Raw genomic sequence first — 24,325 nt, forward strand, 5'->3', positions numbered from 1 at the left:
ATAGCTGAGTTTGTTTTACAGGTCATATGAATGACAAAAACTTCAGCAACAGCCACAATAGGGAAACCTGTGACAAAACTCTCTGAGAGAAAACAATCATACTAGCTAGACCTCACATCTCCCAATTTCTTTTTCTAAATCAGGAAAAACTATTTTGTGACTACCTCTACTTTTGAGGCAAAACGGGTGTTCATTGGATTTTAATGCCTTTATGCTCATGACACCTACAAGAAGATTTACATATCATCTATACCAAAACTGGACATATAAGGTTTTACTTTGATGTGGTGCCAGGTTAAGCATGGCCTTCTCTCTCATCAAGGTAATCACTGCTTCTTGGCCTCCAGAGGAAGCGTTTGTGAACATTGGACAGCCAGTGGATAACAGCGATATCAATGACAGACAGGCCCCCGCAACGGCTGCTTGTTCTTCTGGGCTCCTTATCTCAGTCACACCGAGGGCTCTGTCTATGTACCCAATTCATCCATCACTATCAGACCTCACACAGGTTCAGGACCAGCATTCACAGTTTTACAGGGAGCTAAAGCTAACGTCAGCTCATGATGAGGAGGCAGTTGAATTTGTAGTGTAACTTCAAGACCAAAATAGCAGGTTTTTGCTGTGACTGTTGTTATTATCAGAGACATAATCATTGTTATTTCCATCACGTGTCAATTGCTACCGCCACACTGACATAGCTCTAGGGATTGCAAAATTGGTCCAAAACCTTAGACTTGAAATATCTCAACAATTAGCAAATGATTTGCAAGGAAATTCATGTTCCTCAGAGGATGAATCACACTGACTTTGGTGATACTTGACATTTCTTTTAACGCCACCATGACTTTGACATTTTTGCTTTGTACTGAAATGTTTTGACGACTACCGGTCGAGTGCCTGAAGTTTGGTAAAAAACAATCAGGGTCTGCAGATGATGAATCCGGTGATTCCCTCACTTTTCCTCTAGCGACACCAGTGGGTCAAAGTTTTCACATCTAGTGAAACATCTCTATCATCTGTAGATGGACTGACATAACATTATTAGCATCATTGTGTCATGTAAGTAAGTAAGTAAGTAAGTAAAGTTTATTTGTATAGCACCTTTCACAGATAAAAATCACGTGCTTCACAGTAAAATGTTAGCATGCTGACATTAGCATTTAGTTCTAAGCACCTATTTGCTTAGACCTGCAATTTAGCAAAGTAGTTGCTAATTTTGTCCACAGAAAAAAGTTGTGGCATATCATTTACCTTTTAAGTTTGATGACAACTTTTTTAGCAAATAGTTGCTTATTTACACATCCAGCAGTTACGGAGCAACATTAGCACTCATTTCGTATAATGTTTCTTGCCACTTGACTAATGCTAGTCTAATATTCACTCTACTTTAGCTCTTTTTGGTCTCTACCAACTGCAGCGAAAAATAACTGGCTCTTTAGCTGCTAAATGCTCCACTATGTTTACCAGCTAGTCTCTAACTGTGCCTGTCTGCTATTTGGAGCTGTAGTGTACAGCTGAATGATTAACTGAAACTTACTTTAAAGACCTGTAAAGCTGAGGGGAGCTGCAAATTCAGGCGATAATTCTCAGTAGGTTCATCAATACGAGTGATCCCTTTGTTTTCACATAACATACATAGTTCTTATACTACCAATTATATATTAGATGTTTCTGTCTTTCTTATTTGCTTCTTCTGGTTAACATCATCATCATCACCTTAAGTGAACATGTAACATTCAGCATGTGTAACATATCATATTCTACAGAGAAAGCTCTCAGGTCTTGTTTTCCATCCCGAAATCTCCTTCATGACTCATACTAACTTCCTGTCTTCAGACCCAGGCTGACTGCATGCTCTATCCATTGACTGCTCTTCTCTACAGTGCTCATTATTTAATTGAGAAGAAGAATAAAGTCTCCTAATCAGGTGCCATCACCACCAGCAAAACAAGACTTGTTTTTCACTGTCCCAGCACAAACAACCATATTGATCCATGATCATCTCCATGGCACTGCTCTTCTCACTTGCATTTCTGGAATAAACATCTGATTCAGAGTGCTATTGTGTCCCTGGCCTTGGCAGCAGGTTGGCGTCGAGGTTATGGGTTTTATGGGCCCTTTAGACATAGGAATTCTGGATCAATCTCACAGTGGATGATGCGTATTTTTAGAGCCCCATTAGTTGGCTCAATGAAGATGAAACTGGTGGCGTAGGCAATGCTTACTACGTCAGCGCGGGGCCATGGTTTGTGTGGCTGTCCGGGGTTTGTGCGTAACAGAATTGGGGAATCCACCCTCTCTCTAGCTCTCCTCTATTCCGCTATGATGATGTGAATGGTGATACACAGGAGAAGGGGAGGAGTGGGGGTGGGGGGTTGAGCCAGGAGGGAAGGGGTGTGCCATTATAAGAAGCCTCAGAGGAGGCACGCATTCAGTTGTTGAAACCCTTAGCCTAAGGATACGAGCTGAGCCACCAAACTCTCCTGTAGCCACAGAAGGAGGACCGAGAGAGAATATCTTTACGTCACAGATACAGGTAAGGAAGTACTCAAGTGTGACTTTTTTTCATGTGAGTGTGAGCTTTCCTGTGTGTAGAGATTGTGCAGTTAAATGTATTAAATTAAGAGCAGAGAAAAGACAATTGTTTAGAGATGAGAAAACACTTAATTGGGAAAGGATCGCTTGTATGCACAAACTGGCTCATAGATCCCGGGGGAATACTGTTGTTTAAGGACAACCACTGTTAGGATTCTCGCTCTTTCATTCCCTTTTTTATTGAGTCGGTCGTTTCTGCTTTATCTGTTTCTGGCTCTGTGATTTTGGAATTTGACCTCTGGGGTGATTCTGTAATAATAACCTATCTCACCTGAAGTAACCTTTTTTCCCCCATGACTCTGATTGTTTCCCTGCGACTCTAAAGGTACCACAGTCACCGTCAGCAGTACCCACATCGCACCTGATTACTACTTAATTAATAAGAGCGAAAGTCCCAGATCGTGCTGAGAAAGCAGTTAGTTACTCAGCTGCACTTTGTATTGTGCTGAGAGTATGTAAGAAACTACACAAATAAATGAGAAACTGATAAAAAAGCAAATATAAAAATGCATTTTCAGTCCTTATTTTGTTCTAATATTTAAGCTGAATTTATTAACAGCACTGGTCAGTGAATGCCACTCCAAAAGCAGCTTATTTATGGTTTGCTCTTATGATTGATCATAGAGTTTTGTATGTCAGATTAAATACATCACACAAAAGCTTCAAAGAAAAAATGGACAAAGGCTCTTATATTTTCCTAAAGCAGCTCCTGTGTCAAACCAAACAAGTAGTGAAAAGGCTGGAGATGTGGATCAGTTGAATACTGTTATTATGCTAAGCGAAAGATAATGATGATTTTAATGATAATGGTAATGAATGTGCATAATCTTTTCCCATTATCAGTAAAGACGATACTCGCGCAGAAAGGGGGAAAGAATGGGTGGTTAATGTGCCATTCACAGATAAATTACTCCACACTGGGGAAATGTTTAATAAAGATTGGAACATGTTTACAGGACAGAGACAGATGCAGTAATTTAGAGGTATTTCAGACTAATAAGAACTGTGTGAAATGTGTTTAAGTGACTTAAGTGTTTAGAGTCAAGCAATTTCTGATTAATGTTATTTCCCTTCTTTGTATTCATTTTGTGAAAAATGTATGCCATATAAAAAAAGGAAACCCTTGTTTAAGAAAAGAAAAATGTTTTGAAAATACCCCCCCAAAACTATATAAATATGTTCCATATGTACACCTATCAATATTTGGTTGTTTTAATATTCAGAAATAGATCAGGCAAAGGTCCATAAAAACAAATCTAATTTCTGTAAATATGATTCTGTATTTCTTTTAAATCTAAAACTGGTTTAATTTAATCCTACCTCACGTTATTGGCAAAGAATGTCACGACTCGCTTTGCCAGTACATCGTGAGCATTTTTTCTCTAATCAGCTGAAAAAAAAACAGCTTGCAGGATTGCTGCTGCCTACACTAGGATTGAACTGATTATACTGTTGACAATTTTTGACCTCTCTGTCAATATTCATTAAGATTGCTTGTAGTGTTTAACATATACAAATCTTCATCCCGATCAGAGAATGATTTACTGTGGAGTAAGAATGGCAAAGTTACCTGATATTCCCGTATCTGTTGCCCTCCCATGCACAAGTATTTTGCAGTTCATCACTTTTTCCGGCTTCACTGTCCTCACCTTGATAAAAGTAGGGCGCTTGTCTGGCTGTGCTAGATTGCTTTCCCCTGGCTCCGTGTCCAATGGATTAGTGCAGGTGTCAACGCAGTTTAACAGCAACCAGATCAATGATGACAACATGTCAGCTGCCTAACACTGCAGAATTTCAGCTATACGGTCTGAGGCTGGTGGGAAGTAACACTGCATGATTAAGTGCATCATTAAGGGTGTAATGTACATCTTGTGTGAAAACCTTTGTTATCCAAAGGTCAAGAGCTGATTTAGTTTTGACACTTTTGTATTTTAGATGGCTTGGCTCAATTTCGGTATCATGGAACATTTCCCCCCATGTCAGTTCATGTGACTTCCTATTCTGGTCTTACAAAAGTATCAAAAAATAACCAAATAACCTGAACTCCCTCTACGACTTTGGGGAATGATATGGGTGCAAAGTATGCACTTATCTGCAGTCGCAAACAGTGTCCATCCTTTTTCTTCCAAAGCCCCCTTCTCCCACAGACTCCCATACATCTAATCCTGCATCTGCTTCAGCCGGTGTGGCAGTTTATCAGCCAAACTGAAAGGCGACGTGTCTGCACTGCACTCTGCTCTCTCTCAGTGTGCTATCATCTAAGTTGAACTACACTGGGAGAATATTATTTGGGGCCTGTTGACACAGCTTTATGGAGACTAAATGAGGTGATTGCTGGTGTGATTTCCTCCTATGAAGGACATATCTGATGCTGGCAATGATTTCAGTGATGTCACCCAGTTGAGAGTCTACCCTCAGGTGCAAATATGTTCTCAAATCCCAATTAAAGAAACCCTGCGAGAACAGTTGATGGAAACAATAGTAATGATATGCTCAATTGATCTGATATGACAATCCCTCAGAAGGAACTGAATATGAATAAAAAGCCGATCATATCTCCACTTAATGTTTGTATGACTGTGTATGAGAGAGTATTATAGTTTATGTGGGTGGAGAAAAAAAGATGCAGTTTAGGAAGTTTTCACTCAGTTTGTGTGCTCTTCAGTCTACGTAAGATAAGATTTCCTAAAGGCACATAGTTATCCAGGAGCTGAAATTGTGATTCTTCCAGTAGATATGATTACAGTAAGACAAAGAGAATTTGAGAGATAAAAAATGGATAAAGTGAAAAAAAACCCTATTGCACTTTTCGTCTTTATATGCTTAAATTTAGCTACATAAAAAGCATCCTCATAATGACCTCAATGCCCTTTACTCTTGACCTTTCCCTTTTTTGATCTTCATAGTCTGTCAATTCTGCTTCTGTGTGACAATAACTAGACTTGACTGCTGCAACGAGGCAGGTAATAGGTACAATGAAATCTTGTGCAGCTGTGGAAGACACGTCTAAATCGGATTAAGCTCGTTCTCCCAGATTAGTCATTTTCAGGATCCTTCCTGTGAGGAAGGGCACAACTGCAAGCACACCTCCTCCTGCTCCTGGTCCTCTAAACTCACATGCTGTGGCTGTGTGTGTAAATCCTGCTCAGACTGAAGGGTTTTTGAAGACTAACTTGTTTTCTTGATTTTGACACTGAAGAGCTGAGTTTTGAGTTGGTAGGAACATCAGTTTGAATAAATGATTAATTACTTGAGCATTAACATTTTCTAATTTCAGCTTTTCTTTACGACTGTAAATTGTATATCTATCTTGGAAAAATAAAGAAATTTGAAGATATCTCTTTGGACATTTTCAAACCACAAGTTTCTGTGGTTTTACAGACTTAACAATTGATAAATAAACTGTTAAACACACATCCTGTTAATGTCAATGCATGGCTGGATTTAGATAGCAGGAACATTATTTGCATCAAAGCCACCAGACTCCTTTGACAAAAATAGTAATTTTGCCTCTAGGGTCTACTGCTGCCTCTATCTATTAGTTTATGTTATTGTGTGACTTTGGTGTTTTACACAATAACACAAAAAAAAACTTAGTGACAGAGGCAACTCCTGTGTTCTTCGAGGTATAATTACTGGTTTTGTCAAGGGAGTCTGGTGGCTTTTTTGACAAGTGCGATATAGTGACTGTTTGCACTTAAACAAAAAGGATCTTACTCTTTAAAAAAAGGTATATATCTATAGGGATTCCCACAATGTTCTCAGACACTTGAAATAACAATCTGAGCCTGTTAAAACAAGCACTTCAGTAGGCTGGAACAGAAATAACTGTTCCTCATACATTCTGGAAAGAGAATAACAAAAAAAACTATCTGAAAATAAGTCAGTTATGGTTGGAATTTTAAATGAGTGTATTGAGTGCAGTCTAATTGCAGGCAATTAGTGACCCATGAGGGACACGGTATCTCATGTCAAGAGGCTAGCCTGATGAGTCACCACATGATGAGCACTAATATGTTGCAAGGAGACTGATTTAGAAGACTAAATGGTTTAAGATACAGTAAGCTTAAGCTTGGCCACATCAGCATAACTCATTTAAGTTTAACAGCCCTTCACAGGGTTGATTCTGTAGTAAAAGTGGGAGCAGAAGTAGTTTAAATTCTTATTTCTGTGTGCTAATGTAGACAGGCCGGCAGCCTGAGACCATTTTAGGATAACAAAAGCAAATACTTATTTTGCTTTACATAGGTTTCTAAAAAGCTGAGAATGACATAGACCAGGAACAAACGGAGGGTGATTAGCTGTGAGCTGGACTTGAACTTGAACAAGATTGTGAAGTTCACCAAGCTGAGGAGGAGGAGGAAGAAAAGGCACCAACATGGTTCCCTTGTCCATGACTAACAGAAGTGTGTCAGTAATGTGGGTAAAAGAAATATAACCGAAAGATCCACTTACTACCCTTTTCCTTAGCTTTCAACCACATCCTGCAGTCTTCCACAGCAGATAGAGTTTGCTCACTTGTCACACAACTGCAATTCCAGGTGAAAGAGCCACCTTTCCTATCTCGGTTCACCAAAAATGACAAAAAAATGTAGATAGTCTTGGTTTTATATTGCGAGGTTCTGGAAATTTCAACAGCAGCATGTTCTTAAATAAAAATGTCCCTCTTACTCTGGATCATTCACAGACCTTGGTGGGACAAGTTTTCCACAACACTAGTTTCTGCCAAACAAATAGTGCTAATGACAGTGAAATGTTTTCTTTTTCATGAGCTTCTCAAACAACATTTAATTTACCTCCATCGTATTAGAAGAAAACTCAGAGACTGGTATTAAAACTTGGACAAGCAAAATAAAAAGCGCCCAGGAAAATGTATCCAAACCAAATTGGAGAAACTATGAATTTTGAATTGGTATTGTGAGGCCTGTCTTTGTCTCTCTCCATTCTCCATTCACACACTAAACCACACTTTATTGGCCCATTATCTCAAGTCAACGCATTTTCAACAAGCGATCACAGAGTGTAAGGTTATAAAACACTCATGAATCTCCTCAGGTTATAAAGGATTAATCAAGTACAATTAATGGCCCATGAGATGTAATAGGTAGAACAGGAATTTTAATCATTTTCCCCCTTACAAAGTGACCACATCTTCATGCCATCCATCTTTGGTGGCTCCTGGCTCCAGCTTGGCCTTAATGAAGGGGAGTAAAGATCTACACACTAGTGAAAGAGACTGGAAACCTTTGCAATAAGTCCTTAAAGACAAAAGATCTCGCAGATGTGGAAGTGTAGAAGGAGATACACTGGGAGATGAGTGGACGGAGAAAGGGAGCGTGGAGGCAAGACTGGATCAACATGAACAGGAAAGTGGATGCAAAAGAGGGAGCAAGTAGGAAACAGAGAGAGAGACCCCTAGGTTATCTATGCATTAGCAGGCTCCTTTGTGTTTTCAAGCTTCATGCAGACGACTAATGGATGAGATAGAGTGAGTCAGAGCTTTGTCAGAGACAGCACAGAGCTTTTCTTCTCCCCCACTCACATTCATGACACCTTGGCCCCCTCTTCACGCTTCATTTAAGCCGCTAATGCTAATTTATCCCACCATTAGCTTTATTAATACACTTCACTTTGTAACTTTGTACACGGTGCACAGGCCTCTTGGATCCAGCCCTCATTCATTCACTCGGTGGATTTCGCTAGAAACACAAAAGGGTATATATTTTGTACAAAAAGGATTGGGGTTGAGAGGGGGGCTGAATCTAATATTTCATGCTATTAAAAATTAACACCCACTTTGTGTTATTTAAATTTTCTTTGGACCCTCTCTTTGGCTTGGGAAAAACACTGAACCATATCCTTAATATGTCAGGACAGTTGATTTTTGAGAAAAAGACCCCTCCTTGCTCTCCCAAAAATTACTTCTACCCTTCATTCAACAAAAAATTGACATCTCCCCCTTTTCTGACTCCCCCACTTCCCCTAATAATTTTCATGCAATCCCTTAAGGGACAGTAAAACTGCTGGAACACTCCAGATTTTCCTGCTCCTCCTTTCAACACAAAATGTTCTCAGAAAACAAAACTAAATGCATAAGATAGGCCTTTTATTAATGCGCTGATTGCTTCCTGTTTGACTGAAAGGGTAAAACATTTTGTCTCAAAACACGTCACTATCTCAGGGTCTTAGTTAGCTCTAATGGAAGCACACAACAGTAGATTTGTTTTGGAGAGAACTGGGTAAAAGCATTCATTTGTGCAAGATGGAAAGACTCATCTAGAGGGAAGTCAGGTCCTTTGCTACAGTCCATTTTCTTTTTTGCTTTTTTTGAGCATTCATTTAGATGGGCAAGGTTGTTTATATTTTCAAATTATGATCTACTTTTAAAAAAACTTCCTGGAATGAGTTCCCAGACTTCTGGATGGATTATGCTGCGTTGGTACCCTGGGGGAAAGCCTGGTGTGCAGAGGCCTGCCTACCCCAGCGTTCACCGCTTTATCCGGGTACAGTACATCATATATCACCCCCATGCGCCCAGTCAATTGCCTGCTTTGTCAGATAGATTATGCAAATGATATGAAATGTTAAAGATAACTGAAATAGTATGTGAATTTATAGGCAAGGGTGGCTAAAGTGGACCAGTGGCAATATCAAGACCAAGAACTATATCAATACTGAAATAGAGCAGAGAGAGGAGTGTGTATGTTCATGGCTCAAAGTGCCACAGATGTTAAAGGCTCAGATTCAATTTGAAGTTATTGAGATGTGGAAAAGTTGTGACTCTTTCTGGCCTCTGGCTGTCAGGAGCTCTTGAACACAATGATAGGCTAATTTGGTAATCCATGCATGCCAAGGGAAGCGTGATAACCAAGGAATGTAGGCCTATATTTTAAAGTCAACCATAGTAGATAACTGATTACCTTCATCATTATAATTACTCTAAAATTACTATTTGTAACACATTGATGCTGTTTTACTAGTCCAGTGGTACTTGAGTTTTCGTTACGGTATAAATTCCCAATAAGATTTAACTTTCTATTGTCAGGTCACTGGATTCCCATGTAATGAAGTGTCCCGATTACAAATTACTATTTTACACCACGTAATTCTTATCTTATGATATTATTCAGGGTTTCTCTTCATTCCTGATTTTCAAGAGCCAAACTCTCCTCTTGACCTAAATACTTCCACCCTTGATATTATCAAAGTTCATCACATGTCAAAATAATATCCTCTAGCCTTCACTGCTCTTCAGTGAGCAACTCAGTCAATTAAAGGTGCACTCCAGCAATTTAGTGTTGCACTCCCATAAAGCTGGGGGGACTCATAAAATACAGGGAAAAAAAGAGAATTTTCAAAAAATTGAAGTAGCAGAGGCTGAGCTATCCTGAATTTCAGATTCTAACATGGACCAAGTGCCAAAAAGAATAAATAATGCACTTCCTACGATGCAACTGGATAACATTTTTCATTTGATCCTCCCTGCTTCCAAAATGCCCTTCTTTCAAAAGTACAGTACCAGTTTGTAACAAAGGATTTCTGTCACACTGGTGATGTTATCAAATCAGTGAATACCCTTTAAAGTAAGCATTTCAGTAGCAAAAGGTGTACAGATATTTTAAAACAGCTCCCATAATTCCCTTTACATGCAGAAATGATTTGGGGTGGCAGCACATGACACGATTCTGTTAATTTGAAAGGACTTTTACTTTTTTACTTACGTAACTGGTGACGCACTGCTAAAGACAAAACATTAATTTCTAATAAATCACATTGATGAAAAAGCAGGGGTTGGAAACATGTTCTATGAGCTCTGCCTTGTTTGTCTCGTGTTAATTTATTCTCTGTGGAAGATAGAAAGCAGCTCAAATTCACCTAAACCGATCATTGTTTCTCTATGAATTTCCATTTGCACGTATCTGTATTTGCTGAAATATCAGCTGAGGCGTGCCAGCGTTTTTATACCAAAACTGAGAAACAAAAATAGAAACCTGCCATACGCACTGTCTCATACCAAATGATGGCCGCTTCATCTCAGCAAATGGCCATCCTGCTGGGAATACTACTCTACATAAAACATGTTCAATGTAGCAAAGTCAGAGCAGGACACTCTCCTGTTAATGGGATGTATTATTGAGTAGTAAAAGGTTACATGTGCGTACTGTGTGGGGACAAAAGGTGTGCAAACTGTTTTGAGTATGTAATAAATAAACGTTGAGTAATTGCAAACACTTTGAACCCATCCTGTGTCAACGAGTTGACCGATACAAATCATTACGACCAGCACGCTACTACACCCACGATAAACATCTCAAGGCAGCAGACTGGTGACACTGTGGCCCATTAACACTAAATATCCATGTCAATTGTCTCTCACTAACAGTAACAGCTTCCAAATATAAATCGCACACATGCATGCAGATTCATCAAAAGCCAGATGCAGTAAGTCTTTTTTTTAACAAATCTGCAGGCTAATTCAAATTAATTATTAACTCATTGTGGAAATTTGGTAAACAATCAGTTCCACTTTCCTATATAAATTGAACTGACCCAAAGCTATAAAAAAAATTTCCACTCAAATTCAACTATTTTGAAAAGTTTATCTTGCATGTGTCTAAACATCTGGTGCATTCAGTGCTGGAAATCATCGTAGAAACATGTACTGAAAATACTGAAGAAACAAATGTTGGAAAATACTGATATACTGTATTGCAAATAGGAAAGTTTCATGCTTTATGAGAATATTAGTGGTCTGCAGGACACTGATAATGTGCTGCTGTACCTCAGATGATCTGATGTTCCACATTGTTTTGCTAAAAGCCTAAATCACAGTATTCCAATATGAACCTCTGAATGTGTGGCGGCCAACAAATGGACACCCATTGTCTAATTATAAAGCTTAGGACAGACATTGCATCACTTTGTTCATTAGTCATAGTGTTCACAAAAAGCTCCCAGTGGTCCCAGATGCCTGTTCATGTTAATACACTCTGGTAGAATATTATTAATGCGTGAAAGCCACGTCTATATATTGCTGGAGCGGATCCAGGGCCTACACCATCACTCACACTGCGCTGTTTACTCATTTGTTTAACTTACTTAGTAAGGGCCACTTAAGGGAGAACATAACAATATCAAATGGGCTTAGTCAGCAGGCTAGCAAATGATCATTGCACAAAACATCTCAGCAAGAAAAAACAAATAGGTCCCTCTAATGATTTCCAATAAAGCAATTTATATATTTCCAAATGGGCCAGAGTCACACATGACCTGTTTCATATCCTATTGACTACATGTGGTAATATGGTAAAACAGAAATGGTCACGGTGAGCTAGTTTTTACTTATTTATTTATTTTTACTTGAACGCACCCATCAATACCAACACCCACTCTGTGCATTGTCAAAGATTTTCATTCACGCTCATCAATATAATGTTTTTACAGTGCGACTGTGCTGCCACTAGCTGGGACTTCTGCCACCCGCCTCTGTCTTCATCAAACCTGTGCAAACAATTTTTCATCTTTACATGTTACATAACTTTGCAAAAGGCAATTCTTCCATTTACAAAAGAAGCCTTCGTGTTTTATCCAACTTTCTTTTATCCGCAGTACATTCATTTTTCAGCTTTAGAGAAGTTGACCTTTTCTAAGTCTATTCACACCTGATTTTAGCGTTATGGCACCTGTTTTCAATAGCAGTAATGCTCTATCATTTTAATTAAGGATTGGCACTCATTATGTTCCTTTAAACAGCACCTGCTGTTACTGCCATTAATAATGTATATCACATAATATTAATAGCTAGTAGTTCTATTAATATTAGTAATATTTTTAATATGTTAATCATCTAAATGTATGTAGAAATCATGACTACACAACAATCTGTTCACAATAAAAAGAAATCAAAGTTTTTTTCCTATATTTTAAGGACACAATTAAACTTGTAAACTTAAATTTAGTAACTTTTAGCCATAACAAATCATAAATACTGCCAAAATTTATTATCTATAGGCTGCAGATACACTGTATGTAAAAAGGTGGTGGGACCTGTAATTTCCTAAAAATGTCTTGTGAGTTTCTTGTGAAGAACTGATCTGAAACTCGTTGTAAGGACAATAGAGACAATGTCCTAAGGTTACCAGAGTTTAGTTTATTGGTCAATGAACTCCAGTGAGGTTTACTCTGGAAAACAGTTGTGGGAAATGAATGCTCCATTCAAATCCAAGTAGATATTCAGTCATAATTTATTTATTATTGGAAACTTTGATGGTAAGAAGAGCAATAACGAGGTCCTAAACTACAATGACGCTTTGCAGAGAGACCATTACTGCTCATGAAATCAATGAATTGTTTAGATTTTTTTTATTTTTACCATCTATAAAGAATGGTTGTGTAGGCATACCAGTCTGTACTTTCACTGGTGATCCAGGGTACTGTAGATATGTTCAAAATGATCTTCAAATGATCTATAATCAATAATTTTAATATTAATAGTAAATCAAATGACTATGCATACTTGAAAGTTGTATTTGGTAGAGACAAACCCATGGAGAATATTCACCTGAATCTGCAGTTCCCGTCAGCTACATGGAGCATTTTAGCATCTTTCTGCTCTTTGTTTTGGTTTTGCGGCCCAAAACTTTCAGCACCAAACAGCAGACAGATGCAGTTTGAGACAAGCTGGTGAAACATAGCGGGTCAATTAGCAAGAAGAAAGAGGCAGACTTTTTTTTAGGAGCTGGTTGAGACTAAAACATAGTTGAAAAGAGAATGAACACAACAAACTCCTCTGACTAATAGGTACAAAAGGTTTTGGAATTGGTCCAGTAGAAAACAGAAAACATTTGCAAAGCTGATTTTAATGTATCCAGCATTGTTTACATCCATTTTACTAGTATTCTTAATCTTCTCAGCCTTTGCTGGCACATTGCTTGTTTGATAGTGTCACCTGTGTGCATGTGGGTGGAAGATAAACAAAATATGGACTTACTCATGGAAAAACAGCCTCCTCCTAGAGGTCTGAGACTCAACATGGGACCTTTATATTGCCTAAACATAACAAAGGATAAGTGAGCAATTATTAGTAATAATTACTGAAATAACAAAACATTAAATTTCCTACACTTTTATAACTGAGCACACCATAAAGGGCAGGAGCACGTTGGTTCATCTTAGCCATGGTCTTGGTTCATAAAACTGCAGAGGCCACAGCAAGTTCTGGTGAGGCAGCGGTCTATGGTCAGAAGCAATCTATGATGTTCTGAGCGGCTGTTTTCTTTGTTATCTCTGTGTTATTGGATGTTGGATTATATGGTGGTGAGTGACAGGATAGATGGGGGTCAAGGAGTGGAGGTCAAGCAACAAAGTCAGTGCACCTGGTTCACAGATTTGTAGCTGGAGCCAGAGATACCAGGATTCTTAGGAGTTTATTCATCTTCCTTCTGCTTCCACGCACATTTTATTTGGTACAGTTTTACAATACCTGGTGTTAAAAACATTCTTAATATAAAATCTATTATCTAGTTGGAACTGGCATGTTTTATTCCGGCACCAATGCGCCGTGTTGCTGTCCTTCTCCCTCCTTACGTCTCCCATCAGACTCACTAATTGTTGCTACTTAATCCCATGATACGGGGTATGAACCATGTCCTTGTTTGAAGCTGATCCTTTAAAGCACAGATGTATATTTGCAGATCAGTGATCCACCCCTCCAGCTGTCCCTCCTGTAGTGGCTGTTTCCTGCCCACTGGAAAATGCCCATTTACTCATTGATTGCCTCAGGTTGTGCTCTCTCTCCATCCCACCCACATTGTCCATCTCCTGGTGTTGGCTGAACACTCTCCCACCACCAACGCTTTGACTGACCGCCCAAAACCCATCTAATGATCTCTATGAATTGGAACTGATGCAATATTCCTGTCATTCTGTCTGCTTTCTCCCTGTAGGCTGGACCCAGATCCCGTAGGCTTTAGCTCCCTGATTCTCCAGCTGTTGCCCACTTGTTGGTTTTAGACTCTTCTCTTCTTCCTGCTGGGCTCCTGTTTGTCCCTGCCTGTCTGGCTGTTCTGAGCGATGAAGATCCCTCTGTGGTACCTGGTGGTGCTGCTGGCATGTCTCTTCACTCCTGGGCGCAGTGACTGCCAAGGAGAATGTCTGGCCTGCGATCTGCTCCTGCAGCAGCAGCAGCAGCAGCAAGCCTTCAACACCATGGTGAGCATGTGTGTGCGTGTGTGACTGGGAGTCGTTGTGAGTCACTGATGATAAGAGCATTCGCTAAATGCCTTGTCAACACTGTAGTGCATGTGTCAATGCGGGTACAGCTGCACCAAGCCTTTAACACCCTGATAGAGGTGTGTTTGTGATTGTCTGAGAAAGTTATTTTCAATCACGATGAGAGCTTTTGTGTAATGTGTTGTGTACAGTTTGACAGGACAGTGTGCTCTTTGTACATTGGCGATAATATGGTGGTAGAAAGCAGTGTGATTATAGTGTTTCTCTTGCAGTTAAATTTTGAAACATGACTCTTTACGCTAGAATATAAATAAATATGACATTTCAGTTAAAACTAAAATGTAAAATGTCCATCTTTGGCGCCTCCAGTGGTAGTGTCAAAAAAGGTGAAAGTGAAATGTGGTACATAAAGCACATTGTTAACACAGACTTATATCAAAGTCCTTATATAGGCAAGCCCCGCCACTTGGCAGTCATCTTGGTAACACCTCACCGCAGTTATTTGGGACTAACAAGATCAAGACCCTAATCTAAATGAATGGGGAGAGAGCCATAACTGCACTTTCAATGGTCACCAGGGACATAAAAAAACCCATGTATACAATCACCAGTGAAATCAGAAAAAAGCAGAAATAGTTGAATGATTTAGCCCCAAAATAAGGTTCAAAAAGCATTTTTTATCTGCTATGCATGCACAAGGATGGACAACACCGACGACATTTACAGTTTTATCCAGAGTGCCAGTGACATGATGCCATGAGCTCATCCCACCGGCATGCTTGAACAAATGCTATGCTATTAAACGTATTGGAAACAGTGAGTACATACCATACTTTTATAGAAGGCATCCTGGAATTTTCTACCACATATTGCAATTACTGCATATCAAATCTGGCGCCTTTTCACGCAGTATTTTGGCTCCTGAGATATTTGAGTCTGGACTAAAGTGTTGGACCGACCAACATTGCCATCCCTAGAGCCACACACCTAGCAGAAGATCACACTGATTATGATTTCTATACCAAATGTGTACACTTTTGGGCTATAACCATAACTAACAATTGCTGGCTCATTATTGCCAGAAAAATATTAGGATATTTTTCTCCAGTGACTTGACTTGAGAAACCAATAATGATACAAAATGATACAACACAAGAAATGAGAAAGCAATCCATCTAATAACTTACACCTGTTGCAAAGTGGTTATAACTTCAGATGGAGTAAGGAAACTTTACCCAACTGATCAGAGATGAACCCCTTCTGGTAAAGGGAGTCAAGCTAAAACAAAACAATACAGACAAATTCATAAGTACAAAGCTGCAGTTCCCTAACAGTTGGCATTTTGGAGATACATGGTTTCAACAGGACAATATTGGTATTGTTTCTGTCTCGTAGCAGAGGGGGATTATTTGCCTGTGTAAGTGTCTACAGCACTTGTGCAATGCTTCGTGACCAACCTGAAGATACCAGCCTCTGCACTGCCAGAATGCGACTGCTCTCCGAACTCAGACCAAAACCTGAGTGCAGCACACGTTCTCATTTCCAAACAGTGCGAGACACGTCAGCGGGTAAAAATAGTCCGTGGGCGTCCATGAATAGCAGTAGAATGGCTAATTTAGCTGATAATGATGCAGAGAAAGACAGCTGGGACCTTTTTGGGAGTTGTAATAGAACTCTGTAATTGACTGCTGCTCAGTATCATCAGCCGAGGCTTACATCGGTGACTGACACATTTTATCAGCTCCTCATTGTGTTAGCTGCTTTCCCATGGAGCCACAGATGGAATCCACTGAGCAATTCCATTGTTTCCCACTCCAGACTGAAAGAGTGTGTGTGAAGCCACCAGTGTTTGTTATAATGTCAGGATCCATTGATTTATTAGTGCACACACCTACACACTCGCAAACGTGTCCATACACACATCCAGACAAGCAATTTATAGTGGTATCCCTTCCACTGAATACATTCATAGTGTAATGCTAATCCTATGCCAGCTTTTGTTCACATTTGTGCTAATTATCTGCGCTGCAGCTGTTGTTTGCATACCTTTCTGGGTGTTTTTCTGAAACTCAGGAATCATTTTGTTACCTGTTGAGACCATTTGGCACAATTCTGTCTGGTACGAAAACCTTACAGAGATGAAAAAAAGCCTCACTTCACTACACCAACAGCAAAAATGTTACTTTAGATTGAACTTTATTGTCAATGCACACAATAAGTACCAGTTTAAGTAATACACTGGACAATAATAGACCAGTGAAGTCATGCTAGTAAGAAGAGATGTGACCTAGCTGTCATTATATACAAACATCCAAAATGTGAAGCAGCTATGATAAGTACAGTATACACAGAACCTAATATATAGTATATAGTACAGCACAATGGGTCTGGTTGTTAAATATACAGCCAGCCTGAGCATTTGGGGGTTTCTACGCAATATTCAACCTCCAGCACCAAGCTTTAGGGGGATTGTGCTGTGCTGTAAGGGGTTATGGCTTAGTTTCATAGCCTTTGCACGTAGGCGCTGCAGCCTGCATTAAAAAATATAACTACATGCAGCTACAGAGATACCTTTGGAAACAAAAAGAATTAAGTGGTCTACTTTGGTTGCTTGTGTTTTCTCCTACAAGTTGCCCCATTACTGTAACAAATGTCTAGCAAAGCCACTGCAATTATAAGCATATTAACCCCTTGCTTCAAGTAGAAGTCCAAACAATGACAGTTCAAAATGTGGCATAGCTTCTCCATCACACATGTCATGATGTGAAAAGAAACCTAGCATATGCATCTAAAATACATCAATGCTGTATGATGATGGTGATGATGATGATGATGATGCAATTAGACTAGTTGTTTTAGTCATTGATCCCAGCTGTTTTGGTTCTCTCTCTTGTATATTGATCAGCCATCTCACCAGACAAGGATGTCAATACAGGATCATTCTGCAAAATCCTGGGTTATGTTTAATAATTCCCCCTTTCCACGACTACAGTATGGTTATGGTTAGGGGAAGATTGTGGTTATGGCAAATAAATAATGGTTACAGTATGGTTAGGGTTAAGCAACACTTGATTAAGGGTGGGGAAGGATGGTGGTAAAGGTTAATAGACAGGCAAACACTGATTGTAGGTCCGTGGCGGGAGACACACTTAAGTCTCCTGCATGAAAGTCAGACGTGCTACATGCCAATCCACCACCCTAACCTTCATCCCCTTACTTGCAGCAGTAAGGATGCTACAGATACTAGACTGAATGTTGTGAAACAGACAGCCTGTTCCTCACACATTGTCAAGTCATAAAGCCAATCACCATACGTCAGCTTCCCTTTGGTCTAACCCTTAAATGTAAATTTGAGGATCCTGCATGGTTTTTATCCTCTTTGGTACATATTGTTAGAATGCAGTGGTGCGATGTAACCAAGTACATTTACTCAAATACTGTACTTAAGTACAAATTTGAGGTACTTGTACTTTACTTGAGTATTCCCATTTTATGCTACTTTATAGCATAAAATGGAAATACTCAACTATATTTGTCAGCTTTATACTAGTTACCTTTTTAGATTACAACCTTTCATACCTTTCCTGTCCAGTGAAAACCTTGTATCTCCTAAATGTGTAACGTAATTAGAAATTTTCGGGTAAACTGAAGGATAAAGTGTTTCTTTAAGGGTTGATTAAATGATCCAACTTCTTAATCTAAATAAATGATTTAAACCATCCTGGAAACAGGGCTGTTTTTCTTGGTGCATGAAAAGTTCAGTTTAGATATAACGTGGTCCTCATAGGACAGCGATGCTACAAACAAATGAGGACCGTGTAGAATACGATGCATTGCTGTAGATTAAACTTAAAGAGTTAAAACATCTACAGCAGTAAAATGCAACATACACATTAATGCAGCAGGAACATTAATCCTGTTGCTGACATACTTTTACTTAAGAAAGGTTTTGATTGCAGGACTTTTACTTGTAGTGGAGTATTTTCTCAGTGTGATATTACTACTTTTAATAAAGTAAGGGATCTGAATACTTCTTCCACCACTGATAGAATGACACCACATAACGTGATGGATTGATGGATGCAGTATCAACATCAGCCATTCATCTGTACAGACTCCTGGATGGCCAGTTAGATTTCAAGGGTGACTCCCTACCACCCCTGTTCACCCCCTGGATACACCCCTGTAAGTGAGGAGTTTCTTAACCTTAACATAACAACAACATAATCCTAATTTGTATAGGATATGCGGTCCCCAGACACATTTAAACTTTATATTCAAGTTCCAACCCTGAACTATACTCTTCTGACAAAAAAAGCCTTTGAAGCATCCTCACTTTGGAGGACTCTCACAACCTTTTTATCATCTGGCCCTCATAAGTATATATATACACATGACGACGCACACGCGCACACACACACACACACACACACACACACACACACACACACACATATCTCCTCTCACTCATAAACTCCTTTAGATTGCTCCATTGATCTGACGTGGAGAATCCCCTGGTGTGCTTATTTCATTTACGATGGATAATTAATTTCCGTTGATAGATTCACAGCGGAACTCCCTCTTCTCTCTCATTCCTTTGATGTGAGCAGTTTTTCCGATAACAATGCAATTTATCTCATTTGAGCGAGATTTGATGAGTAAATGGGATTTGCTTCTTACCTCAAACTGAAATTTATCTCAGAGGGCTCAGGAGTTAAGAAAGGGGAGAAGGGAGAGGTGTGTATGCATAAATCTCTAAAGTGCAGCAGCTGTAGCCTATTTTTCAGATATATTTATTGGTTTTTTACGTTTAAAGGTATAAATGTTTAATGCAGTTTTATTTTGAGTGAGTCAGCAGGTTAAATATTAGGGCAAATTTATTTTCAGATAGGCAAAAATAAAACTCAGATGTTCTTTATATGTCCTTACCTCCATCCAGGCAAAGTTGTTGTTCCACCAAAAGTGTTCAGGAATGAAGCCTAACTGTCAGGTGTGATGATAATAAGACAGGAAGGTCATTAGAACCGCACAGAGTCAGTGATTCAGCACGTTAAGTTTATACAAAAAGTTCACTTTCAGAAAACTGTATATATCATTTTAAGAGCAAAAATATCATTAGAGTTGAAGAGACAATCTGAAAAGAAAGTGGACATAATTTACCCGCTGTCCTTCAAACCGATTTGTAATTTCTCCCAATTTTGTGCTGTCAATCATTTTGCAGAAGTAGATGTCACAAATTTTCAAATGATGGACATCTCATATTGGTACATGACTTTCCATATACGCTGAACACAGCAGGGCCCATTAACTCCCATGACACATACGTCATCCAGGTCAAATGACGTCTTTCTCTATAGCCCAAGTCTGGTTGTACAGCAAAGTCGTATCACTCTTGGGTTGTGTGATTGAATGCCAGAAATGAGATGCTGACCATGGACAATTTATAAACATGCACTCAAATTAATGCAACGATCTTTTATTAACATGTTCAAGTAGATAAATAAGTACATTTTTGCATCTGGCACTACAGTGTGTGACTCCGTTGTTTCCTTTTTTGTCGTTAATATGAAGTTTTTTAAGCTCACCCATCCTCACCGATTGACTGATTACTGATAGAGCAACTCGCACACATGAAGTGGTCATTTGTGAGCTGCACAAAATTAATATTTTTGTATGGTAAATTGCTTTAATAACTCTTTTTAATGTGAAAAGGCTTCTCATCAGCTCTATGCAGCATTTTAGCATCTTTCAGCTTGTTGTTATGGTTCTCTGGTCTGCAACTTTTTCCTGGTGCATTAAGCAGCTAAAGAGCCAGTTACGTTCATCAGGACTTGGTGAAGACTAAAACAGAGCTAAAAGGAGAGCCCATACTGGACTTAAATTCCTCATGTGGCCAGAAACACGACTCCAAATAAATGTTAATGTCGCTTTTTGTCTGCTGGGTGTCTAAAAAGGCTAACCAACTTCAACTTCACTAAAGGCTTTATATATCAAAATAGGTGTTTTATATTCATCTTGATGTTGAGTTTTGCCCCCAAGTGGCCTTAAAAAACAGATTAAACGAGCTTTAAGGATTGACTAAGATACCTTACATGTTGATAATGTTAATTGGCTCCTAACAGACAGCTGCTATCATGCAATTGTTAGTATCAGTAACAAGTGATCAAAGATTGTGGACAATCAACCGAACACATACAGTTCTATGCTGCTGTGGTGTGTTATGCAGTATCTTGGTAATCTATAAAGCATAAAACAACATAATTAAGATGTCAGTGAGGATATTTCAGTTTCCAATCAAAAACAGCGTGTGAATGAAATTAAAATCTCCCTGATTTTTGCTGTGTACTTTCTGTCTGATACACTGTGTCCAGTCTTTTGGATTCTATCAAAGTTTCTATGGAATGAAAAAACTCACTCATGTTGAGTACTTCCCATTGCCATTGCCACCTTGTGTTTCCTTAGGCCTTCATGTTGCTGCCTGTGGGGATTTAACTCTTCAAATGATGTCTCAGTGTCTTTCATTGTGTTGATTTTAAATTATGGACATTCTTTATTTAATTTAGTATTTAACTTAGTATTTTAGTTAGTTAAATGAATTCTTGTGTTTACCTTAACACATCACTCTTTCTTCTCCCTCTGCAGGTGTGTTTGTTGGAGTGTGAGGGTCACGTCTCCTCTTCACTCACATGGGAGGTGTGCAAACGTGCCGTCAAGCTATCGCACCATCCTTTTCTTTCTGAGGGAGGCGCTCTGTTCAAGAGAACAGGAGAGGAGATGGAGCTGACCTCTCTTGACCTGAACTCGGACAGTGAACTGCTGCAGCAGTCTCCAGCCCCAGAGCGCTTCCAGGAGGGGGATCAGGATGAGACACCCTTTGAGCAGCGCAGTGTCCAGTATGACTCATCACTGCTGGAATCCTCTGAGGAGGGGGAGGGCCTGCAGGGTCTGGATCTCAGTATGGCGGACGAAGAGAGGAAGCTGAGGGAGGAGAGGAATGTGGAGAGAGACAGCCAGTTAGAAGGGGACGAGGACGACAGCTCGCAGGCCATCACCTTATCCAAACGCTTTGGTGGCTTTCAGAGGGGGCGGCATGGATACAGGAAGCTGATTGGCTCACCCATGAGGCCCCTACAAAAGCGCTATGGTGGGTTCATAGGCGTCCGTAAATCTGCTCGAAAATGGAACAGTCAGAAACGGGTGAACCAGCTGCTCAGGCAGTACCTGGGCATGAGGAGCAGCCGCAGCGGCAGGTTTAACAACATCCCTGTAACTCGGGTTTGGAGGCAAAACAAACTGTAACGTATTCCTGTTGCGCTCACTGAATCCTGCCCCAGTTACCTCAACCAATCATGTTTTCGGAAGCTCATTCCAATTTGACGTCACCATCGTCATCAGAAGAACAGACTTCCATTTCGCTGCACCTTTCTTTGTGTCTCTAAGTAACAAGGAATGTTTTGACCGTGATGTCCTTCTTATTACACATATTTACATGCCGTCCTGTGAAATAAAAGAAATAGAGAAGTGCAATTGAATATATTTGTGTGTGTCGGTATAATAAAAAGGGCCAAATGAGATTGGAAGACTAATTCACTGCAAGCTTTTCACCTGAGGTGAGATCTGAGGGCGTGACTTTCATGCATGTGTGGATGAGACAGCAGTGTTTTGCACTCAGTGGTTTGGGTTATGTGAGCTGTTACTAATGTCCAGCTCTCATGCAATGGACTTATGTTTTTCTACGCAGGTTTCCCCTTTTAAAATGGCATTATTTTGATTTGGGACTAAACAAATCGTATACAAAGGTTTGCCTTCAACTTAACCATAATATATTGCTGATACAGCATCACGTCAGCAGAAACATGTAGTAGAATCAAATTGGAAGTGAACCAGCGTGGGTGGGAATGGAACAGTGGATGACACACATTCCCTTGGTGTGGGAGACCCGGGGTCGCTTCCACCTGTGACACATCCACCAATGAGTCCTTGAGCAAGACACTTAAATCCTAGTTGCTCCAGAGGCGTGCAACCTCTGACATATGTAGCAATTGTAAGTCGCTTTGGATAAAAGCTAAATGAATAATTATTATTAACCAGCAATGCCCTTTCAAGATAGATCAGTCAGATGTAAATATGGTTGGACAGTGGGAGTGCTCAAGTACAAACTGTGTATAAGAATCAAATTTTGTGCGGAACAAGCTTACTTAATTAAACAATGGACAAAAAAATTGGTTTTCTGAATTTTCAAACTCACCACAACTCTTCATCTCTCCTCAAAAATAAGCCATGGTCACATTGCTTCATTCTGTGTATTGAGAAAAATATCTTTCCTTCTTTTCTATTTTATTCTAATTTTGTCCAGTATGGGGAGGTTATGAATGTAAACCTTTTAAGTGATGGGTTTCTCTTGAGATGATAAGCAGCAGGTTGGCAGGCTCCCACGGGCTCCTTCCAGTGGAACAATACTGTCCTCTAGTGTTTAAGGAACAAACATGTTGCCTTTGGATACTGATTTGGGATCAGTTTTGCCATGTCATATCTGTACTAGTTTATGTAATTGTTTGGATGGACTACCTTTTTCTTCAACTACAGTGAAATTAGTGATTAACATAACCTATATCTCTATGTCCCCCGTCAAAAACCTCCGAATAAATCCTAAAAAGCAGAAAACATGTCGGTATGACAGCTTATAGTGAATATATTTCACTTTTTAGCATTATTAATATTTTCTTTCGATCCTCCCATTGACTTGACTGATTGACTATCAGTTTTTGTAAAATAGAGATAATTTTCGTACAGTCCCTAACTTACCCTGCAAAATGAGGGAGCAATAATCTAAACTGTTGCTTGGTTGGAACTCAGGAGTAAGGACAAACTAATCCCCAGTCAGTTCTGAAACGTTACTCCACCTCGGGGCTTTTTGCAGTGCTGTTCACATCACTTTAGTCCAATTGTAATTAAGTGCATGAAACTGCAAAACTGGCAGGGCCATTGGGTGTGTATCGTACTGTAGGATGAGAAAGGAGGTCTAAATGACACCACCTAATGTACCAGTGAAGAGCAGAGGGATGAAATGAACTGTGCATGTCAGCTGAGGTCATCATTAGACAGTATAAGATGTTTCTGCCTGGGCGAACAAAATATGTTCATTTGTTTTGCCATCAAGATATTTTCCACCACATGCAGGTCACGTCCATTATTTTGCATCTTGATAGTTTAAGTATTTACTGGTGTTTGATTACGAGATGTAATAATGTATGCATACGAGAGTGTGGGTGATTGAAGAGCGGGAGAGTGACTGTGCATGTGCATGTGTGCTTGTGCGTTTCCCTGTCAATCTAACACAAAAAAAGGAATTTGTGACTACAGTGTACATTTCAGACCGCATTTCTTACATGATATCATTGTTCTGAGTCATACCAAGTGTGTATAGAGAAAATACAATAAAATAGTTTGCTATTTCTTTTGTGGACTGTCATGCCGAAGACAAAAAAAAGAACAAAAA

General features: G+C 39.5%; 1 protein-coding gene across 1 annotated transcript; it reads left to right on the forward strand.

Moving 5' to 3' along the window:
- The first annotated feature begins 2,408 nt into the window (after nt 1-2,408).
- On the forward strand, nt 2,409-22,358 carry pnocb (prepronociceptin b). Its single transcript, XM_038727144.1, has 3 exons — nt 2,409-2,536; nt 14,541-14,805; nt 21,469-22,358. Exons 2-3 carry the CDS (start codon nt 14,668-14,670, stop codon nt 22,123-22,125), a joined length of 795 nt encoding a protein of 264 aa, XP_038583072.1. The 5' UTR covers nt 2,409-2,536; nt 14,541-14,667; the 3' UTR covers nt 22,126-22,358.
- Nucleotides 22,359-24,325: the final 1,967 nt, after the last annotated feature.

The sequence above is a fragment of the Micropterus salmoides genome, unplaced genomic scaffold (genome assembly GCF_014851395.1).
Source record: "Micropterus salmoides isolate LMB-PRFRI ecotype aquatic unplaced genomic scaffold, ASM1485139v1 Ms_hic_scaffold_18, whole genome shotgun sequence".
Classification (NCBI taxonomy): Eukaryota; Metazoa; Chordata; class Actinopteri; order Centrarchiformes; family Centrarchidae; genus Micropterus; species Micropterus salmoides.